This window comes from Solea senegalensis, linkage group LG14, assembly GCF_019176455.1.
Source record: "Solea senegalensis isolate Sse05_10M linkage group LG14, IFAPA_SoseM_1, whole genome shotgun sequence".
In the NCBI taxonomy this organism is placed as follows: Eukaryota; Metazoa; Chordata; class Actinopteri; order Pleuronectiformes; family Soleidae; genus Solea; species Solea senegalensis.
The window spans coordinates 12,956,893-12,978,136 of NC_058034.1; the positions used below are offsets into that span (position 1 = coordinate 12,956,893).

Genomic DNA, 21,244 nt, shown 5'->3' on the forward strand with positions numbered 1-21,244 from the left:
AGCTTCACAGCTGAAGCCCCGCTTTTGATCGTGGATGTACCAAAAAAACAAAAAACTACTACACAGTAGATAAGGCAGTTTTATGTATCACTTAAAGGCAGAGTCAAGGTGTTTTACAAGGACAGAATATAAGAATATTAAAGTGGTAACATTAGTAACAAAAAAAAAGAATTAAAAATGTAAATCTTATAAAGGTAAAAGAAGTACGAAATTAATAAAGTCAACAAATAAGTTAAAACATATATGATTAGCTTAATGATATACAATCAGTTAACATCACTGCAAGTTATCAATTTGTTATCAAAAGGTGAAAAACATGTCACTGATGTCAGTCGTTACAAATTTCTAATCTGAATTTTGCATAATCTCTACTAATAATCTGCACTACATTTTGTTGGGAGGCATTGGCTGCATGAATGAAACACAATAAAACATGCTGATTGTTTGTATGTATGACATTTTACTGTGAAATTTTCCCAGTGTTTTCACAAAACCCACTCAACTCTTCAGGAGTGTGTGTGTTAGTGTGTGTTATTGTGTGTTTATATTCCCAGAATGAAGTGCGAAAGAGTCGCTGGACTAAAAGCTCAGCAGAAACCTAGGTGAGATATCTAGTTTGTTTCTGAGAGATGAAAACATACCCTGAGTGTGCTGGTGTGAAGATAGGGATGCCAGTTAGACTCCACCCCCCTCTGGTCCAAGTCTAACAGCCCCTGAGATGCTCCTCCAGCATCAGTTCTCATGTGGTGTCTGCCCGAGGACACGATGCAGAGCTCATCTTCACTCTCACTGCTCTGGCTTCAAATTTGTTTGTGTCTGCTTAGTCCAAACAGTTCATCTCTGCAGGGCGTAAACACACCACAGCAGCCTCACCTGCATCCTAAAGTAAAGCATCATGGGCGGACCAGAGGAGACATGTCCTCAGCAGGGGTGAAAGGTAAGTGGACACAGACACTGTGGACAGACAGGAGTGTTATTGAAAGCAGAGGAGTTGTCTGACAGGAGCGTGTGTCTCACGTTCATCATCACTGTTTTCACCACATAATACACACAATTTCAGTCTTTTACCAAGAGCATTACTCATCCTCTTAGATCATAAATGTTTGGAGTGAAGGAACTTGAAAATGTGTTATTGGATATTGTTGTCTGTTGTGGAGAGGCACTGTGAAAAAACGTTGCATTTTGAAGCAATTAGTGCAAACATTAAGCCTTTCACCTAAAACATCAGCATCTCCAAAAGACCAAAGTCTCTCCACAGGCCTTCGAATAGCGATGATCAAACAAAACTGCTCTTTAGTGTTGATCTACTGCTTCAATATACCATGTGTTTGCTGTTTTGACAATAACATATCCTGCTTTCTTCTGACAGTATCAGTTTTGTTAGAAGTTACGTTTTCAGAATCCACTTTGATGATTTGTAATCTATGTCTTGTGCTTTCAGAAGTCGATCTCCTGCAGCTTTTGGACATGCAATCAGTCGCACATTACAACGTGTCAGCAGCAGAGGACGACCGAGGATGTCCGGCATATGAGATAGGACAATATTCCACACTTGCCCAACCTACAGCTGCAGTATTTGGACATCGGTATGTATTAACACTTGGGTTCAATAGTACATTGAAGAGATTAAATATAATGGACTGTTGAACACAAACGACTTGAGAAAATAACACATTTGAGATGAGTCCAGTGTCACAGCTGTCATCATTATCAAACTTTATTATCCCATTCAAGGAAATTGGGGGAAATGGCATAGCATCATAAAATAGAAGCACATAATACAACACTGTTCAAAAATTACAAAGAGGACAATAACAAAATATGTAAGATGGCTCCATGTGATGACACAGCCAGAATAGAAAACAAGGTCATCTAAAAGGGTTTGTTCATAAACACAACACAAATGTGCCAAACTCGAAAGAAGAAAATTGAAAAGCCAAACATATTTAAGTTCAACATTACAGGTCAGTCAAGATACACGCTTCAAGATTTTATGATAAAGAGATGTCACCCACTTGTGCTGCTATGCACCAGCAAAAATATCTTTTTAAATGATTCCCATTTTATTCAATATCATGTCTTATGTTTGCTCCACAAGATAGCAATTTAAAATGTGTCTTATGAACATACAATAGCAATAAAGGCAATAAAGTGCAAATTCAGGCTGCTAACTGCTATGCAGACCAAGGAGACTTTATTTAAAGGAAAAGCACATCACACACATTAAAAATAGATAAATACAAAATGACCAGTTCAGTGTGTTTCAAAACACGAGTGAGATTTTTACTTTTTCAGAGTCACATGTGATTTCAATGAACTTGTTTGTCCAGGGTGGATTTTCTTTCCATGGAGTTCAGGTTGAAAGGATTTAGCTCCAGGCTTTGGGTGTTAAACTTGACCTTGAATGTAAACACACAGAGGGCTAATGCCGCCTGAATCTGACAGCTTTGTGACAAAGTTTACATTGAATTGTGAAGAGGCTGTCTCCCTGTGACATCACAGCCATGGGTTCAAACACCGACACTGTACCAGACACACGTCTCACAACTGTCCGTGTCCAGCGACGGATTCAGTAAAGATGAATGCGTTCTGACTGTGACACACTGTGTTGGAGTGAGTGAGTATATGTACATTTATTTGTGGGTGTGTTAACGTGTACGTGACAGGTTTCCAGATGAGCTGAGTGTGCTGGTGCGTCTGCGTCTGGATCGACGCCGGTCAGAGCAAATGACACTGTTGGCTGTTTTAGGGCAAGAGGGGGAGGAGCTTTTCCAGCTCACACTGGGACCACGACTCTTCACTGTCATCACTGTTTGGGGACAACACTATGAGTGAGAGAACACACAGCACACACTTTTACTGATGTATACAGGCACCTGAATGTGTTATTTGTACTGCTTTTGTTTCTAGTTCGACCCTGCAAAAATTGTTTTTGAATCAGCCTTTAATGATAGTTAATAGTTAGTTAGTTAGTTAGTAGTAGTACCACTGATATAGAAGTAGGACAGAGAGAGACAGGACTATAACTAACTACCTGTGCTGTGTTTGTGGTGAGCAGTGGGAATTACATTTAGTTATATCGACGGAAAATGTGAAATATAATATATGTATGAAATATAATTTATATGAAATATAATATATATAATACTGAATAGACACTATAGGGCTCATATACAGTAGAATTGCTCTATATAAGTTATTCTGAACAACTACTTCAGTAAAACCTGATGCAGTTTTTGTTGTTTTGTTTAAATTCTACAAGCAGCTGCTCTAAGATGCAGTGTAACAAACAGACAAAGAAGGTGTTTCGGGCTTTTGAGTTTTTACCCAAACCAAGGCATTAAGAACAGAGGGTGTACATGAACAGATTGTAAAGCCCACTGAGGCAAACTGTGAATCAAATCAAATCTCTTTTAATTGCTATATATGTGACAGTAAAATGTCCCCAGGTCTGTCTGACAGGTTCCCTGCGGCCTCACTGTGGGATGGATCGTGGCACAGCCTCTCTCTGGCCTTCTCTCTGTACACACTGAAGTTGTACCTGGACTGCGGTCTGCAGGAGAGCGCCTCCTGGCGTCATGGCTTGGGACCTCAGATCAACACGTTGGGCCTGGTGCTGTTGGGCGGAGCTTCACTTCCTGATCACACACCGTTTACTGTAAGTGCCCGACCTCACCTGACATAACCATCCTCAGGCTGCAGCCCCCAACCTCCCCCCCCCTCGCCCCTTCTGATCTTCATGCCACATTCCTCACCTGGGCCACAGTCCTCCCCTCCTGACCCTGACAGCAGAGGGCTCAACGTGAAGTTCAATGGCAAATTAAGCAGCGCGGAGTCATTTGGTTGAAAATGAAGCACATTTAATGATATCATTCATTTATTAGGAAAACATTTTCTGCATCTACTGTAAAAAGTTTAGAGAAAGTACACATTTTAAAATAATGGTAGCAGTAGTATTGTTTGTATTGATGACATGTAAACTGTGATCTTTCTGACAGATATTATGATTGCTATTTCATTTGTAAATGAATTCATTTTCAGTTGCTTTAAAACTTAATGGAGAATTACCACACGAGTTACCAACAAAATATCATCTACTCTTTATTATCATGCAAAGATGAGACATTACAGTACAGACTCTGGGTTAGATACGGTACATACTGTAATACATTTCAGCCTTTGCAGTTTGCTAATTGCATTGTTTCAGAGGGTTTTAGTTCGTATTTTCTTACACTGACAAATCTGTACATTGAGGTGTCCTTGGTTTTCTCTGAAGTCTCCCACTTCACACATCCGCACAGGTCCATTACACCTGTGTGGATGTGAAGCAGAAGGCTTTCACCTACTTCATAGCGATAGGTCCAGTAGGCGACACATTGCATTGTTTGTTGTTGTTCACACTCTGAGGTGAGATCCACTTGCAGAGGACTGGAGTGCTGGTTACTGACCTGTGTGGCACTGTGACAACATGGGGAAGCCGTGAGATGCTGTATTTTTACAGCTTAAGTCAGGGGGTGTATTCTTTTTTTATGTGCTGTCACAACACATGCGTCTGTTTGACACATGGAAGTCTGGCTCTGTCTGCTGAGTTCATCGTCTCCCTCCAGCCGGATCTGGACTCAGTCCTTCAGGGAGGGGTGTGTGTTTTCCAAGTGCAGCAGCTGGAGGAGAGAGCGAGGCAGGCTGCAGCTTTGACTTACAGACACTAAGGTGACAGACATTGCAGTCCAGAGACTTTTTTTGACTAAAAGCCATGCAGGGTGCTGCTTTTGTTGCGCTGCTGCGGCTGCTACTGCTGCTGCTGAGCTGTGTAAGTCTGAGTCTTTCATTTGTTAAAATATTGTTGATGGATTTATGACAAAGTTGTTGGAACTTAGTGTTTAAGTTTACAAACTTAACTAATTATGTCTTATGGTGCTTGCAAGTGCAGACCACTTTAAGGGACTCACTATTTTATTACATTTCCAATTCTAACTGCTATAAAGAGTAAATGCCATAAAGTAAAAATGTCGAAGTAATCATTTTATATCACCAGTAGCTTCTGCATTAGGTCTCCGTGTTTATCTTCTGTACAACTGTACATGTGAGAGGACAAGAAGTTCTCACAAAAATATTTGAACCAGAGAAACTGTTACATTCAGCTCATTAGTTACAGTGGGTTATGGCCTAACAGTAAAATAAATATTCCCTGAAGCAGTTTATTGAGTGCTGAATATTCGCTTCTTTTTGAGACCAGCCTGTTTCTGTTTACATTCCTATTTTCATTTTCTCATTTTTACCCTTAATTTAGTCTTTTTCACAGCTAAGTGGAACATATTTACCTATGTCACCATTTGTTTGTTTAGTTACAATGTTTTTCAAATGCATTCCTTATATATCATTCCTGAAATGCAGAGTTTAAAGAATCAAGGTATGTACACAATTGTGCCAAAATATCGTTTTTTTTACCTCTGTAGATGATACATGTCAATAATACATGTCAATAGTATATGAATATATTGCACAGTTAGGCCAAACCACTTGCTGTTTGCTGTTCATCTTTCAATCTCATTCAAATGTGCGTCGCTGTGAAATGATTTGAAACGGTCAGTGGTACGCTGATGCCTCCTAGTGGTTATACCGTGGAAAATACACTACAGCAGACAGTAATATGCTCTGATGCCTGTCATTTAAATAACATATGCTGGTGATAGAAACCAGGGTTTGCATTTAAATCCTGTGTTTGTGGTTGATTCAGGGAACCATTCAGAAGATTGCCTTTGTGTTGGGAGATCCGACAGCAGCTGAGCAGCACTGTCAACATTACAGCGGCACATGTTCAACGCCCACAGACACACAGGTCCAAATAACACACACACATACACACACCACTGTCAGGTAACAGTGGCATTTAAAAACTAAGAAAGTAACACAGTATGTGTACTTTTATATATCATAATAACATAACATGATAATACAAGTTATAGCTTTTTGTTTGTATGTTGGTGAATGTATAAGCCTTTAATATCAATAAAATATAACATTAAACAGCCATATGCTTTGGCAACAGTCCTGTCTGTGTAATTCCCTTTTTTAACAATTTTTTAACAGTGCTTTGTTTTGCAGTTTGTAATAATTGTGTCCTTTAGCCACTTATTATTGCCTTTATTTATTTGAAACATTAGATTATACACACTACATTATAATAACATTTTTCAACTAAATCTTTCACAAAAGGTTGGAGCAGATGAAGTAACTACTCATCCAGTCGTGGTCTCAGACACTCCTCCTAAAGACACTACTCTGCAGGTCCTACTCACTCAACCGACACCAAGACTGAATCCAGTGAGCAGCATTTCCCCTCTGAAGTCACATACTGCTCCAAACCTAGAGGATGTAAACACCACAGATGCAGTGAAAACCCACACTGGCATGGAAACACACACCACAGACCTGCCAAACAGTGAAGAAGACAAACCAAATGCTGTGACAAAAGAGATAGTTCAGCAGAGTGCAGCTAAGGGGCCTCAGCCTCTCTCTGTGTCCACAAATGAGCAGCTTTCTGAATCAGACACTGACACATCCGGGACAAGGAAGGTGCCACAGACAACAGAGGAGAGCATTACAGTCAGGATTGCTTTGGTTCACACACTTCAAACCACTCAACACCCTGAGCAAGTCCATCAGCCATCTAGTGCAGCCAAAGAGGGCACAAATAATGACACATCTGTCCTGGAGAGTGTTGAGACAGCCGTCTCCAGTCCAAACATTGGACCTGAAAACCCCACAGCTCCGAGTGTCACACCTGAAACTACAAGAAGAGATGCAGAAACTAAAAGTGCAGATGGATTTGTCTCCAACAGGTCACACGAGTCAGTGTTTGCGACCACATCCACTCATATCTCTGGCCCCACGACTCAACCAGGACCTGTTGCTTCGTCTGATGGACAAATAATGGGGGGAAAACAGGACACATCCCCAGCAACAGGTACATCTCCAAGGGCAGAGGTCATTAGTCCATCCTTGTTTAGTCCCTCGAAAGTCTTCGAAAAAACAGAACTAGACACATCACAGACGAGAGCAGGCACAGAGGTCATCTCTGCACAGGAAACAATTCTACAACCCAGCAGAATAGAACTAAGCGGCCGGGAAATCCTTACTGAACTTGGTAATGTTTCAAGCAGACAAAGTGAAGAAATCCCTGAAACTGAAATTAGTTTAGAAAGTGCTTCACCTGAAAATGAAACGTCACCACAACAACCGCAACTTGGTGGAGAGAAGGGAAGCGGCAGAGACAAAGACAAAGATGAGATGGGTTTAATGGTGGAAGAGGAATTGGACAGTCAGGAAGGGATGGTTTTTGAAAATGATGACATTGTCATCTCTGAGACATCTAATCAGTCTTCGTTAGAGTGGATTTCCCAGTTCAATAATGAAGACTTGACAGTCCAATCTGAGACTGAATCTCCACGACAGACTGTTAAAACAGCCAAGCAGAGGCCTGCAGTCACACACCATGCAGCAGGGATCAGAGGTCAAAGGGTAAGACACTGTTATATAATAAACCCTAAAAAGTCATATAATTGCACATACAAATATCATTTTCTGTCCTGACCTTGTATGAAACTGAGTTTGCTGCTTTAAATGGCAACGTTACACCTGGGTATTTTAATTTTAACCCCTCAAAAGTGGTTGTGAATTAGGGTCTGTTCTTTAAAACAAACAGAATATTGTGATGCATGTATCGATTCAGATGTTACTGATGCAAAAATGTTGTGATTGTAGTCCCGATATATGGACTGCTCAACTAGGGTGCCATGCAGAATTAAGCCAGTGGGCGGCAGCAGAGATCAGTTGACGTCAAATAGTTCATTTTTAAGGGGAAAAAAATCTACTTTTTATTAGGGGTGGGCAATATGAGCTTAAAATGATACCCCAATATTCCATCATGATATTGCAATAACAGGATTTGTCGCGATATTTCACTGAATTTAAAAAATAAAAGTGTCTGCATTGATATGGAACAATATATAGTTAACAAGTGAACAATGAAAACATATTTATGATGCAAAAATAATCTATTAATCTAAAAGAAAAACATACAGAAGTAACGCATGATAACGTATTATTGTAATAACTATTCTTCCATATGTGAGACCTCTGTGTTAAAGGTTAATAAAGCAGCTGTAAATTCTGTGTCGGACATGGTGATCATTCAAAATAACTGTGTCTGTATCATGATACATATCATGGAGGTTATGCATAAAAACATCATTTCCTCATCTGGTTAAACAGTGGCACTGCAATATGTGAGCTCCAGGAGTCTGAACAGTGTTTTTGTACTTGGTGTTTGCATGCTCCCTTAAATCTTTATAATCATTGTATAGATTTTTCAGATTTCACAGACATATTCTGAAATGATTGTTCTCATTGTTGTAATTTCTGCAAGTTATTCAAACCTATTTGTTCTTCCTCCCTCTACCTTCAGGGATTGCAGGGACCACCTGGACTACCAGGACCACCAGGACCTAAAGGCGACAAAGTATGTGTTTGGATTATGGATGTGTTTGTGTATGGATTAACTGACTTATCCTTTGATTGGGTGATTCAGTACAATGTGACATTATTGGTACTGCAACAACTCTGCCTAATGTACTACCCTGCTCTATATGAAAAACATTTTTCAGTCTCAAATAACATGGGCTACATCACTAAATCTCATAAGTTCTCTCTCTCGCTTAGTCATATCAAACCTGATCAAATAAGTCGAGGCATTTGTCTGGTAAGGCAGAGAAAAGTAGCAAAGAAACCCAACAAATCACACAATAAGCAAGCACTAGGTGTCAGTGTAGAGGTAAAAAGTCCCTTTCAAGAGAAAGAAATCTCTGCCAAACCAGACTCAAAGATAAGCAGAAAGGAGAGAAACCAAGACTGGGACCTTAAGAATAAGAATGACATGGTAAAAAACACAAAACCATAGACAACAACAAACAATTACCTAAGGTCATTATGGATAATGATAAATAATAATAAATGGTAAAAGAAGTGGAGGTGAGAGAAGAAGAGAGACAGTAGAGACAGAGGAGCGAGTGTACGTCAGATCATTTACGAATGACAGTTAAAGTATTCGACAATAAAAAAGTACATTAAAAATGAAAGAAAAAGAGAGGACAAAATGAACAAACAAAATGAACAAATTAAGGCCAGTACATAAAACACATAGTAATGCTGCAGTAAAAAGATAAGACAATAAAACAAAAGCAAAATAAAATAAAATACAAATCAGATCTACACAGATCTAAGCCTGCACCATAAAACCAAAAGTGAAAAATTGTAAAAGGAAAAATGGGGGACAGAGGAGAGGTGGGGGACAAAAAGGGGGGGAGGAGAGAAAAAGGATAGAGCCAGAGAACACAGACCAGGGAAGTACATAAGAACAGAGGATATAAAAAAAGAACAATTGGAATAATCGCCTGCACAATAAGGCCAAGGTGTTTAGTCAAAGTGTCAAAAGCCAGTGAGAAGAGAGAAGTCTGAGGAAGTTTTTAAAGCTCTCCCACGTGGAGAAAGTCTGTTCCACAGAAAAGACTTTATATCGTCTCTTTTAGCCATGATCTAGACACGTGCAAGAGCAGCTGGTCATCTGACCTCTGACCTCTGCCTAGAGTGTGTGGCTTTATAAGCTCTGGCAGGTATGTTAGTAGGTGCCAGGCCGTTACAACATTTAAAAACAAATAACATGATCTGAGCCAGTGTAAAGAGGCCACTACAGGAGTGATATACTCTGTGTTTTGAGCCCGTATATCCAGATGTAGCTCTTTAGAAACTGATTAACCAAATTATAGATGTGAAATATGTGCAAACCATAATAACACGTACCAGGTGGCTAATCAGAATATACATCATTTACATTTATCTGCTGATTTGTTAAGTTTCCAGATGTTAGTTAGACACTTATAGGCTAGTCATTAGCTGAGAATCTAAAACTAGAACCACACCAAAGTCCTTTGTTTTTTTCCACCGTTATTAAATGTTTAATGCACCCACCAACTACCTTCATTTGTTAGATCATTAACGACACCTCCACCACCTATTTAATCACAAGAAATGTTTTGTGTCATAGGAAGTGTTTTTATTTTTCAGACTGAGTTAATTAGTTTCGATGTCAGGTATAGTTTGAACCATGTGTTGGGTTAAGGTTTAATAAGAGACCCTCCAATATATTCGATAAACTTCAGCTTTGGTAAATAATGCAGCAGACAGACCCAAGAATGGCTTGTTCTTTTGGAAACTGTGGACAGTTTATTTTGACCTGTTCCCACATCAAATTAATCATATCACGTATATACATACCTTCAAGCAAGTCAAATAGAAATTACAGATATATGAAAGGAAGTCTCAAATATACCTCTAACCCAACCTGTATAATTCTTCGGATTTTGTGGCAACAATACCATAAAGTTTGGTATCTTCTAAACCCCTGCTGCTGCTGCTGCTGCTGCTGCTGCTGCTGTTAATTAGTTAATAGTGATCTAGTGTCTTTCAGATTTAGTCATATTGGGACATGTATATGTACTGCATATCCAATAATGTCCACTTTGAGATAAGTTACTTTCTGTAAGCTGATTCATGTGCTTTATTTCCTGTCCTCTCAGGGATATCAAGGTGTTATGGGAAGAACCGGGCGGACAGGATACAGAGGCCCCATCGGTCCTCCTGGAAAGCCTGCCATTGTTGTGTTTAAAACCTCTGAAGAAGAATGGGAGGATTTCAAGGTGAACTGTCTGTTGTTATAGTTTTACACCACTGACTAAAGTTCCTCGGTGCTCAAACGCTTGTTTGAATGTGTGGATGTTGGATAATTATTGTTTTTACTTGAAGCTACAGGCCAAACAAAGGGTTACCATATAAATCCTGGAAATCTTCTTACATGGTTACATGGTTACATGTTTTCATATACATGTCTTGTGCTTGGCTTGTTTGTCTTAAAAATGTATTGTATATTGATATTTTTGTGATGTCTCTTTGCAGAAAAAGAAGATTTACAAAAAGTTGGTGTCTTCCTGGCCAGTAGGTGTTTTGTTTGTTTTTGAAAGAACAATTGCAATTGAAATCCAAGTGTAACCAGGGTTAAGCCCCTGTTTTGATGACATTCATTTAATGGCTGGTGCTCAGTTGTCTTAACCTGTGGATTACAGTTATTTTGCAACAACATATTTACAACCTACACTCTTACTGTATTCAGAGACATTGAATTCTAGTGAATGCTGATACAAGTATGAAGACATTTAGTGAGTAAGATGTTCTAATTTTCAGAAACGAAAGGGGCCTCCGGGGCCTCCTGGACCTCGAGGAGATGATGGACCACTTGTGAGTAGAGAACAACATAGTGGCTTACTTGCAAACATTAAACTTAAACAGCAAATAATGATAATACTGCATGTGTCTCCATCCTTGAAGAAGAAGTTGTCCTCTGTGGCTCCTTCTGAGGTTTTTTTTCCTCTGGAATTTTCCCGTTAACATGGACTTTTTTGGGTTTTTCCAAGCCTAAAGCCTACTAAAACAAACTGTGTTTTGTAAATTTGAAGCTATATAAATAGTTTTGAATTGTTTCAATGATGAATCGATATCATTTTGCAACATTACAAAAGTTTAGATTATTTGTGGAAGGACAGCAGTGACAGTGATTTTGTATTCCAGGGGCTACCTGGAATTCGCGGGAAGCAAGGACCAAAAGGAGTTCAGGGAAAAATTGTAAATATATCTCTACTTCATTCACAGTCTACAATCATGTATTATTTGTAAGCATATGCACTGGCAACATCAGTTAATATTTTTAGATTTATTTGGCAACTCACAATGATTATGAAAGTCTCTGCTCTCCGTTTGACATAAACTCTTGAGCAATTCAGGCTTATCGGTCAGACTGCATGTATACTGCTGACAAGACTATCACCAACTGATGTTACAGTGGGTGTCGTAAGATACAGAATATGACTGGAGGCATTTAGGAGAATTGTGACTCATAGCTGTGGTTTTGATGGTTTATAATTGTGTCTTGAAGACAGTAATACCCTTAAATATTATAACAAGTTTCCTATCATGCACACTAATAATACAGCTGAGAGTAAGACAATACATTAAAATAAGCTTTAAGGTTAAAAAGGTTAAAATGGTTAAAAATAAAATATTGTTGCTATAATTGTTTTCTGCATTATCTGCATGTATCAAACTGCATTACATGTTGTGTTATCTTTTAGGGCAGTCCTGGACCACAGGGTCTGCCCGGTCGCCAGGGCCGACCTGGAGGAGCAGGGATCCCAGGAAAATATGCTGACGCAGGCCCTCCAGGCTCACCTGGAGAACAGGTAAGTAAGATCTATTGATCTATCTATCTATCGATCTATCTATCGATCAATTGTGTTATGCAGTTAACTTGATAGATCCACTGTGTCTTTGTCCCTACAGGGTCCAAAAGGCTACACAGGAGAGAAGGGCAGTAAAGGGGAGCTGGGTGAGTGGGTAAGAGTGGCCTGGACTTTTCATGTTATGGGGTTTTAAATTATGGAGGCCAACATTTATGTGTGTGTCTGTCTAAAGGTGTTGTTGCATTTAACCTTGTGCTATGATTTTAATATGGAACTGCCTTCTTCATTTAGGGTTATCAAGGAGAAGCTGGGCCACATGGAGATAAAGGACAAAAAGGAGACAAGGTCAGATTCAGGACACAATAAATATAATAATAAGTACAGTGCTGAAATATTTGATTGCTTTTTCTTTTTCACACAGGGAAATAAAGGAGTCAGAGGTCATGTCGGGCTCCCTGGTTATATAGTGCGTACATATGACTACTAAATGATTTTTGGTGCTTTCAGTATCATTAAGTCATCGTTGAGTAGCAACCGTTATTGAGGCAGACTTTAAAATAATTAATAACTTATAATGTAGATAATCTGAATGGTCCCGTGTTTACAGGGAATACCCGGATCCAGGGGACCTCCCGGATTTCCAGGACCATCAGGAACTAAAGTCAGTGCCATGCAGCTCACTGTGTGACGGTTATAATGTGTATAATATATTGTGTAATATTTCTTGATTTTTATTTTTAAATCAATTTTCAGGGAGAGATTGGCGCGCCAGGATTCCATGGATCACCAGGTCCACCTGTGAGTTATATACCATAATATACTACAGAGACATTATATATTATATTATTATATTATATTATATTATATTATATTATATTATATTATAATATATTATATTATATTATATTATATTATATTATATTATATCATATCATATTATATCATATTATATTATATTATTATATTATATATATATGATATTGTTTTCATTATTATGTTGGGTTTTTTTTTATTATTATTTAAACAAGTGACTATTAAAATAAGATTAGTGTCTGTTAATTTGTTTACTCAGGGTAAAATTGGCTCCAGAGGACGACAAGGAGTCTTAGGAGTCAATGGACCTCCAGTGAGTAAACAACCCTTCAGACAAGCTATAATTGAGTGTGATTTATCAAGAGATTTTTGTCAATCAAGATTTTATTTCACCAGGGACATCAAGGTGAACCGGGTGTCAGAGGAGCAGCTGGAGCACAGGTGCATTCGCAGATGTTCTCTCGCTCTCTCTCTCTCTCTCTATGTAATATTGACCCGCCTTTGGTGTCTTACTTTCTTTAATAAATGTCTAACCTCTATAAATATGCACTGCTTTAGGGAGAACCAGGTCCTGACGGCACATTGGGGTTTCCTGGTGTCCGTGGCCCTCAGGTAAAATGACACCAATTGATCATGTTCAAAAACACAATCATTCTGTTACTGTAACAGTCCTGTGCACGAAATAAAACAATTATAAAGGTGTGCCTTGAAAAAAACTTTAATGAGAAGAAGACTATTTTTAGATGGATTGGAGGTAACGCTCTTATGGCTAATTCACTCTACATTGAATGTTTCCAAGTGTACAGATGAAAAATTATATTTCTTTAGTAAATATTCTTCATACATACCCTATCATCATATTTTTAAAATAATAATAATAATTCTGAATAAATAGTCTTAGCTGTTTTTCTTCTCTTAGGGAAATCCAGGACCAGGTGGCCCTTTTGGTCATAAAGGAGATCCAGTGAGTAGACTTCAAAATGTAAAAAAAAAAGAATTCACAATTAATATACTGTATAAGCACACTGACACTTTTGTGCTTAGAGATGAGCATAGGCCAGGTTTGTGCTAAGCCACATCTTAAAAGTTCAGTTTTATTTTTAGGTTACTACTGTGATCTGTCTAATCTGTGTGTTTCTCCCCAGGGTGATCAAGGAGATCCAGGAGATATAGGAGAACCTGGACCACCTGGACTTTATGTAAGCCTCTGCACAGGCAATAGTTATTATCACAAATGATAAGGAACATATATGATCATGACTTTGTTGTGATGGAGGATTGACTCCAAAGTTGTTGTATTTCTTGATTTGTTTTGTCATCAAAACAGGGAGCCAACGGAAATCTAGGAAAGCCTGGACCTTCAGGTGATCCCGTAAGATTACTCAATATTCACAGTGGCTATAACCTTTATGATCTATTACTGTATAATCTGTGATAACAATTAATGACCTTAATGACCTAATCATGGCATCATGATCTTGTGGTTAATGTTACTGTTACTGTCAAAGCTGGATAAATACTGTGTTTTCTGCTTGTGTGTGCATACTTCTCTATCAGGGGACAAAAGCCGTGCGAGGTGACAAGGGTGATTGTGGGTTTAAGGGAGACCGAGTGAGTTTGATCTATCCTTTCACTCTGTTCAGTCAGTTGTCAATCAGTTCAATGATCAGATCAGTAAACATCATCTTGTATTGGTGCACAGGGGTTTCCAGGGCCTCCGGGTAAACGGGGATTAAAGGGGCGTAGAGGTCCATCAGGATTTGAAGGACTTGGAGGACCAACAGGGCCAGTAGGACATCTTGGTCCCAGTGTGAGTGAAAACCCAGTGAATGGTGAAATGTTCACAGAGGAATCGTCAGTAAAGTGTCTGTAATTATCCTTTTTGTTTTGTTCATGTGTCTGTTATTGTAGGGGCTTGATGGCATCATGGGAGAACAGGGAAAGCAGGGGAAAGATGGACCAAAGGTGGGATTATTTGACTCATCATCTAGAGGGTTTTCTTGTTTTCTTGTATTTGCGAGTCATATTTGGTTCAACTTTATGTGTGCATGTGTGTTTTAGGGAGATCGAGGGCCAACTGGAATTACAGGAGTTCCTGGGCCTCAAGCTGACAAAGTGGGTACAGCTGCCCACTTTGGGGTTGCTTTTTTAATCTCTAACCTAATCCACTGTGCATTTCTTTCAGTCATGATAGAATCCTAATCAGTTATTTTTCCTGTTAAAGGGTAGAGACGGTCGAACTGGATTTTCAGGAATGCCTGGTCCCATTGTGAGTATGAGTGTGTGTAAGTTTAATTTAGATGATGGTCATCACAATGAACCCACACTTATTATGTTGTTGTGTCTTACAGGGTGAAATAGGAAAATCTGGAGAAAGAGGACGTGAAGGAGAACCTGGTATTAAGGTTCCTATGTGATTACACTTCTTGTTCTGTGTTCATGTGTCTAATGTATTCAGATAACATTTATGTACAGAGAGTTTCCTCTTCACACATTATATTAAATAACAGTGGCTGAGAACAAAAATATAGCTCGATGACGCACAGATCCACTTTTTTGACTGTAAGGGCTTTTCATCAACCGTGGAAACATTAACTTTCTGCATTTTAACTATTAGATTGTTGATGGTAATATGTCAACATATGATGTTTTAACCTAACAAGGTCCTCTGTTCTTGTGTGTGTAAACTGTTTGTGTAGGGAATCCGTGGAGTCCCTGGGGAGACTGGAACAAAAGGGCAGAAGGTGATTCCACTTATGAAATACTGTATATACCCTTATAGCAACAGCTAGATCTAATATCTCAAGAGTGAATCTCCTTTTGTACGTTTAAGTATTGGCCAATGAATGTCATGGGACCTTTAAGTCATCACTCTGTCACCCTTCAACCTTAATTTAAGAAAATGTTGAAATATATTCAGTCATACATTTTAGCCACTTTTTCACACCCTCTAAAAACTCCCTAATGTCATCATCATCACATTATTTGTGTCTCATCCTAGGGTTTTCAAGGTCCCTTGGGGAACAGAGGGCAGGATGGAGCTGTTGGAGCCATGGTAAAGCCAAAACTGCAACAATAATTTACCACACATGTTATTATGTTATTATTATCGACAGTATTTTTTAATGGACTTCATAGTAATGGAAATATGTGAAACAGATTGTAGAAAAAACACATCCTGTTACTAAATGAGAAGTATCTATACCGCGAATGGTCTATATTTTGAAGAAACCAGGACATAATTATTATATTTTTCATCAGGGCCACATTGGTGCAAAAGGAATGAATGGAGACACTGGACCTCCAGGACCACGAGTGAGTTTTTTTACTCTATAATTGTCTAAAATAAAGTGCAAGTGAGTATTTATACAAGTATATTTCTGATACAGGGATTACCCGGAAAGACAGGAGCACCCGGCCTCCAAGGACATGTAGGGAATAGTGTGAGTTATTTATTTTTCATCTCTTTTTCTATTTAAAACAAGTTAGTGAAAATGATCAGAATGGCGTTAAGCAGATATGTTGATTAATAAAGTTCTACATACGTTACGTGTCACTGTCAACAGGGGCAAGGTGGCAGCACAGGAAAGGAGGGAACATCAGGAAAACCAGGGGAGAGAGTAAGATTTTTAGGATGCTTTACTGCAAACAAGACAAGACAAAGTATAATGAATGTACATTTGTTTGTGGCATTTGAAAAGTAGTATTAATGAGTTGAAAAGAGTGTTATTTTCCTTTAGGGGGTCAAAGGTAAAGAAGGCCCAAGTGGACTTCCAGGGGCCGAAGGGCTTAAGGTATGAGCCACTCAGTAATTAAAGTCTTCTTTTCGATGTTTGCACATTAACGAACAATAGCACGGTTTATTTGAGACATCCTTGAACATTACACACACACACGTTGTATGAGTAAAACTCATCGACAGCTTGTAAACATGTAAGACCAACTTTCCGTCATAGCATTCCAATCCAATCCGGTCACTCATAGAATCCATTCTCACCTTCAATATCACATCCTGGTACAACTTTCTAACTTTCAAACAGAAAATAAAACTCTCACACGTCAAAGATCACCACAAACTCCACTGTCCCATCTGTATGATCAACCCCATCCACCATTCATTCAGGCTCCTCCCATCAAGCAGGAGATACAAAGTCCCACTGGCCAGGAAAACAATCTTCAAAAAATCATTTATTCCGACTGCAATCACAGCCCTCAACAGCAGAGGAATTTCAATTTCAGTAACTTCTGCTGCTGGTCCTTTTCTTTCTTTTAAGTATCACTGTGTATTGTTTACTCAGGTTTTATTTGGTATACTTTTTCCTTGTGTATTTGTGTTTAGGTCTTTTTTAATGTCTTGTGTGTGTGGAAAGGCGATGTTGTCAAAGAAAAAATGATGTCACACAAATAAATTCTATTCTATTCTATTCAAATGTGACCACAGAATTTGACAGACAGCAAAACTGGTGTTACCTTGACACTTTCTCAATTAAACGTGTTGTTGACCTTGTTGTGAAGGGTAAGAGAGGAATGGATGGACCAAGGGGAAAACAAGGCCCCCAGGTAAGTATTTTCTTCAACTTCACACCATTATGTTATAGATACACTGTCTTTGTTTTCTGAGCTCTTTACTAACAGTTTTATATTTTCTTCATCCCTCAGGGTGAGATGGGCATGTTGGGACCACAGGGATACAGAGGACCTAATGTAAGATGATTTCAGTGATCTATTTCTTCCAAGCGCTTTCATCCATCCATAATTCCTTTCTTCATTACGCAATATTTTTTTTTGTATAAAAGATATAAACACAAATAATATGTTTATTGTTTGCTTTTCTTTTGTCCTCACAATGAGGCTTGGTTTGGTTGTTGAGAAGGCTGTGGGTAGTTGCTATGTAGAGAATGTTTGCATTAACAGCTGTTTGCCAGTAAACCAGCTTCTAGCTCAGATGATAGCGGTTAATATGATAAAAATGTGTCTTTCAGTTCATGGTTTGGTGTTTCGTGTTGTTGCTTGGAGTGGGAGTTGATCTGGTTTATTGTAAATCAATGAGGCTTTCCGGTGTGTCCTCAGTCACACTTGAACAAATAAAGAAAAAACTCTTGTGTTTTATCTTGTATTGTCTTGTCTTGTAAGTGCAAAGATAGCTGAAGCTCTTGGTAGGCAAATCCCTGCCAATCGTAACATGAGATGTGGCAGAAACTTACATAGGGAACCTTTGATGTAATGGTGAAAGCCCACATTAACATTTTATGAGACTTACCAGCTGAAGGTAATGATTCATATGTTTTTACAAGTAGACTTTTTCTTCCAGGGTATTCAGGGTAACATTGGACCATGGGGTGAGGTTGGGTCCCGTGGCCTTCCAGGTGACCAGGGGCCACAAGGTCCACATGGCCCTCATGGAGTAACAGGTTACCCAGTACGTTTATTTTTTTGGATTTTCTTGTCAAAATTGAACTTTAGTTCCTGAAACTGTTTCTGTGCAATTGCACGTCGTTAGCTGTACAAATATCATAGTTCACTATAGTGTAACCTTTTGATTTTCAGAAATTTGAGAAATATAATATAAAATAGAACATAGAAAGAAGTGATCATAGTCACCACCTGTCCGAATGCTGAAGAATAGAAGGAAATAAAATTGTGAATTTTAATAGAATTGTGAATTTTAACAGAATTGTGAATTCATAGTCTAATTAATGTGATAATACTGATAAGGATTTCTTATTTGAACATATGGCTGCATAGAGTATATCAACACACATCCTTTACATGTATATTGTTATTAAATCCAGTTTAAAAAGAGTTTGCAATGTTTACCCTTTATTCCCTGGATATTTAGGGTAAAGATGGACCCCAAGGACCAGCTGGATCACCTGGACTCAAAGGAGATAAAGTCAAGTTTTTCTTCTATGCAACATTTTTTGTACTATTAACTTTGGCTTGAAAGTTAATTAAAATCACTCTGATTCATTACTCAATTCTTCCTTTTTGTATCATCAGGGATCAGCAGGGTCTTTAGGACAGGAGGGAGTTGCTGGTCTCGATGGTGAGGAGGTAGATTGATTAGACTGTGTTGGTCATCTATTTTGTTTTATTTTGTTTTCTTATTTGTTGAACTTAATGCAAAGGCCCTGAAATGAACGATCATCTAAAGAGTTTTTTGCAGACTCTAGGTTTGAATGCAAGACACCTGTAACATGTTCACTTTCATGTGCAGGGCCCACATGGACTGAGGGGATCTGAGGGCCCAACTGGACAAAAAGGATTATCAGTGAGTCCATTTGGTTGTAAATTTACACAGCATATGTTCACATATACATGCTGCATCATTTAAAAAAAGAAAACATTTTCCAGGGTGATAAAGGAAATCCTGGACTTTCTGGACAGAAAAGGCCAAAGGGAGCTGAAGGTGACACAGGCAATCAAGGGTCACAGGGACCAAAGGGGCTACCGGGGAAGCAGGTGACTTACACTGTTTATATTTAAAAATGTGCCATCCTTGCATTGCATTTTAGAAAGTTATTTAGTCTGCTCTGTCTGCCCTCTTCTGTAGGGATACAGTGGTCAATCAGGAGACCGAGGAAAACAGGGAGTTCCTGGACTCAAGGTCAGTCATATATGTTTATTTGAAAGGAAAGAAACACATTTTTAGCTTGTTTAATTACTTAGAAATGATCTTGTCATCAATGGTCATTTTTGTAAATTGTGCTTTTACAGGGTGAGCCAGGCATCAGAGGTCCATCAGGTGTGATGGGACGGTTTGGACCAGGAGGCGAAACTGGAACAGCAGGAACTAAAGGCCTTAAGGGGGACCAGGGACAAACTGTAAGAAACACTGCTGAATTTTCCCAATATAATGCTATGTTAAAATGCTGTATGTGATCAACTTATATCAGTTTCTCTGCCATATGATGGTTATGTGATGAATGTGATATACAAATGAAGGTTATTTCTTCTCATTTCAGGGCCCCCCTGGTAATATAGGCCCACATGGACCTATTGGACCATCAACACCAGTATGTTTGATTTAATATGGCATTTATGTATTGACTATTAGTATTACTCTTCAAATGTTTATGAGTCTAAAAGAGTTGTGTTGACTGTGATCGGCTGACAAAAATACACAGATCAAGATTGAAGATTGAAACCATTTACACGTTTATCTTTGAGGCTGATCAAGGTAAATTCTTTCTTTTTTAGGGTTCACCAGGTGACAAAGGTGTTGATGGCAAAACTGGGATCCCTGGGCTAAAGGTGTAATAGATCTTTCTTTCATTCTGCCTTTATTATGTATGTGTGATTTGTTCATTTATTGGTGTTAATTAGTATTTCATACGGTCTGTGTTGTGTGTGTGTGTGTACAATTCAGGGCAGCCAGGGTGAGAAGGGCAACCTCGGCCCTCCAGCCATCAAAGGAGACACGGTGGGATCTGTTGAATCGTTTTGGCATTATTAATCTGGTCAAGCATATTTAGTGCTGTGAATGTAGATGTAATCAGAGTGATGCAATGTACTTTTGTAACCCTCTGCATAACCCAGGGAGTGAGAGGTCAAACCGGTGTGAAAGGAGAACCTGGAACACGAGGCACAGCAGTAAGATTGATTCAAGTCGCAAGAATTTAGTTTGTAGCCTTTAAATTTTGACCTTTCACTGTTACTAGAATCTGATATTTAATCAAATCTAACCAGTCTTGACTATTATCATAATTTAAACAACAGACTTTTTTTCAGGGGAAAGTTGGGAAAATAGGGTTTGTTGGATCTCCAGGTGTCAAAGGTCAACTTGGAGCTGCTGGTCCTCCTGGGCTTCCAGGAAGTAAAGGAAATCATGGGTCAAAGGTAAAAGACAGAAAGTCAGAAAGTCTGAGTTTTTACCTGACTAATACAACATGTTCTCATTTCACTTACGTCATGATTTTTGCGGCTTATGAGCAACTGAATTCTGATGATTATTTCCACTCACTGTTTTTACAAAAGGGACAAACAGGCCAGTCTGGAAGGAAAGGGAGTAAAGGACTTTCTGGGAAAACTGTAGGTTTTGATTGTTCTCATCCTAAAATTTTAATATGTGATAGTGGAAATAA

At 38.8% G+C, this 21,244-nt stretch overlaps 1 protein-coding gene across 1 annotated transcript; it reads left to right on the forward strand.

Moving 5' to 3' along the window:
* The first annotated feature begins 555 nt into the window (after positions 1 to 555).
* Positions 556 to 21,244, forward strand: si:dkey-21p1.3 (collagen alpha-1(I) chain). Its single transcript, XM_044044500.1, has 52 exons — positions 556 to 602; positions 825 to 937; positions 1,442 to 1,586; positions 2,667 to 2,831; positions 3,463 to 3,658; positions 4,302 to 4,364; positions 6,217 to 7,521; positions 8,468 to 8,521; positions 10,635 to 10,754; positions 11,011 to 11,049; positions 11,296 to 11,349; positions 11,680 to 11,733; positions 12,240 to 12,347; positions 12,448 to 12,501; positions 12,639 to 12,692; positions 12,769 to 12,813; positions 12,955 to 13,008; positions 13,101 to 13,145; positions 13,420 to 13,473; positions 13,557 to 13,601; positions 13,719 to 13,772; positions 14,080 to 14,124; positions 14,306 to 14,359; positions 14,488 to 14,532; positions 14,718 to 14,771; positions 14,863 to 14,970; positions 15,072 to 15,125; positions 15,222 to 15,275; positions 15,385 to 15,429; positions 15,512 to 15,565; positions 15,860 to 15,904; positions 16,162 to 16,215; positions 16,422 to 16,475; positions 16,550 to 16,603; positions 16,727 to 16,780; positions 16,901 to 16,954; positions 17,676 to 17,720; positions 17,820 to 17,864; positions 18,472 to 18,579; positions 19,000 to 19,053; positions 19,161 to 19,214; positions 19,378 to 19,431; positions 19,515 to 19,622; positions 19,714 to 19,767; positions 19,878 to 19,985; positions 20,126 to 20,176; positions 20,361 to 20,414; positions 20,530 to 20,583; positions 20,700 to 20,753; positions 20,892 to 20,999; positions 21,138 to 21,191; positions 21,236 to 21,244. The coding sequence occupies exons 1-52, from the start codon at positions 556 to 558 to the stop codon at positions 21,242 to 21,244; spliced, it is 4,710 nt and encodes a 1,569-aa protein (XP_043900435.1).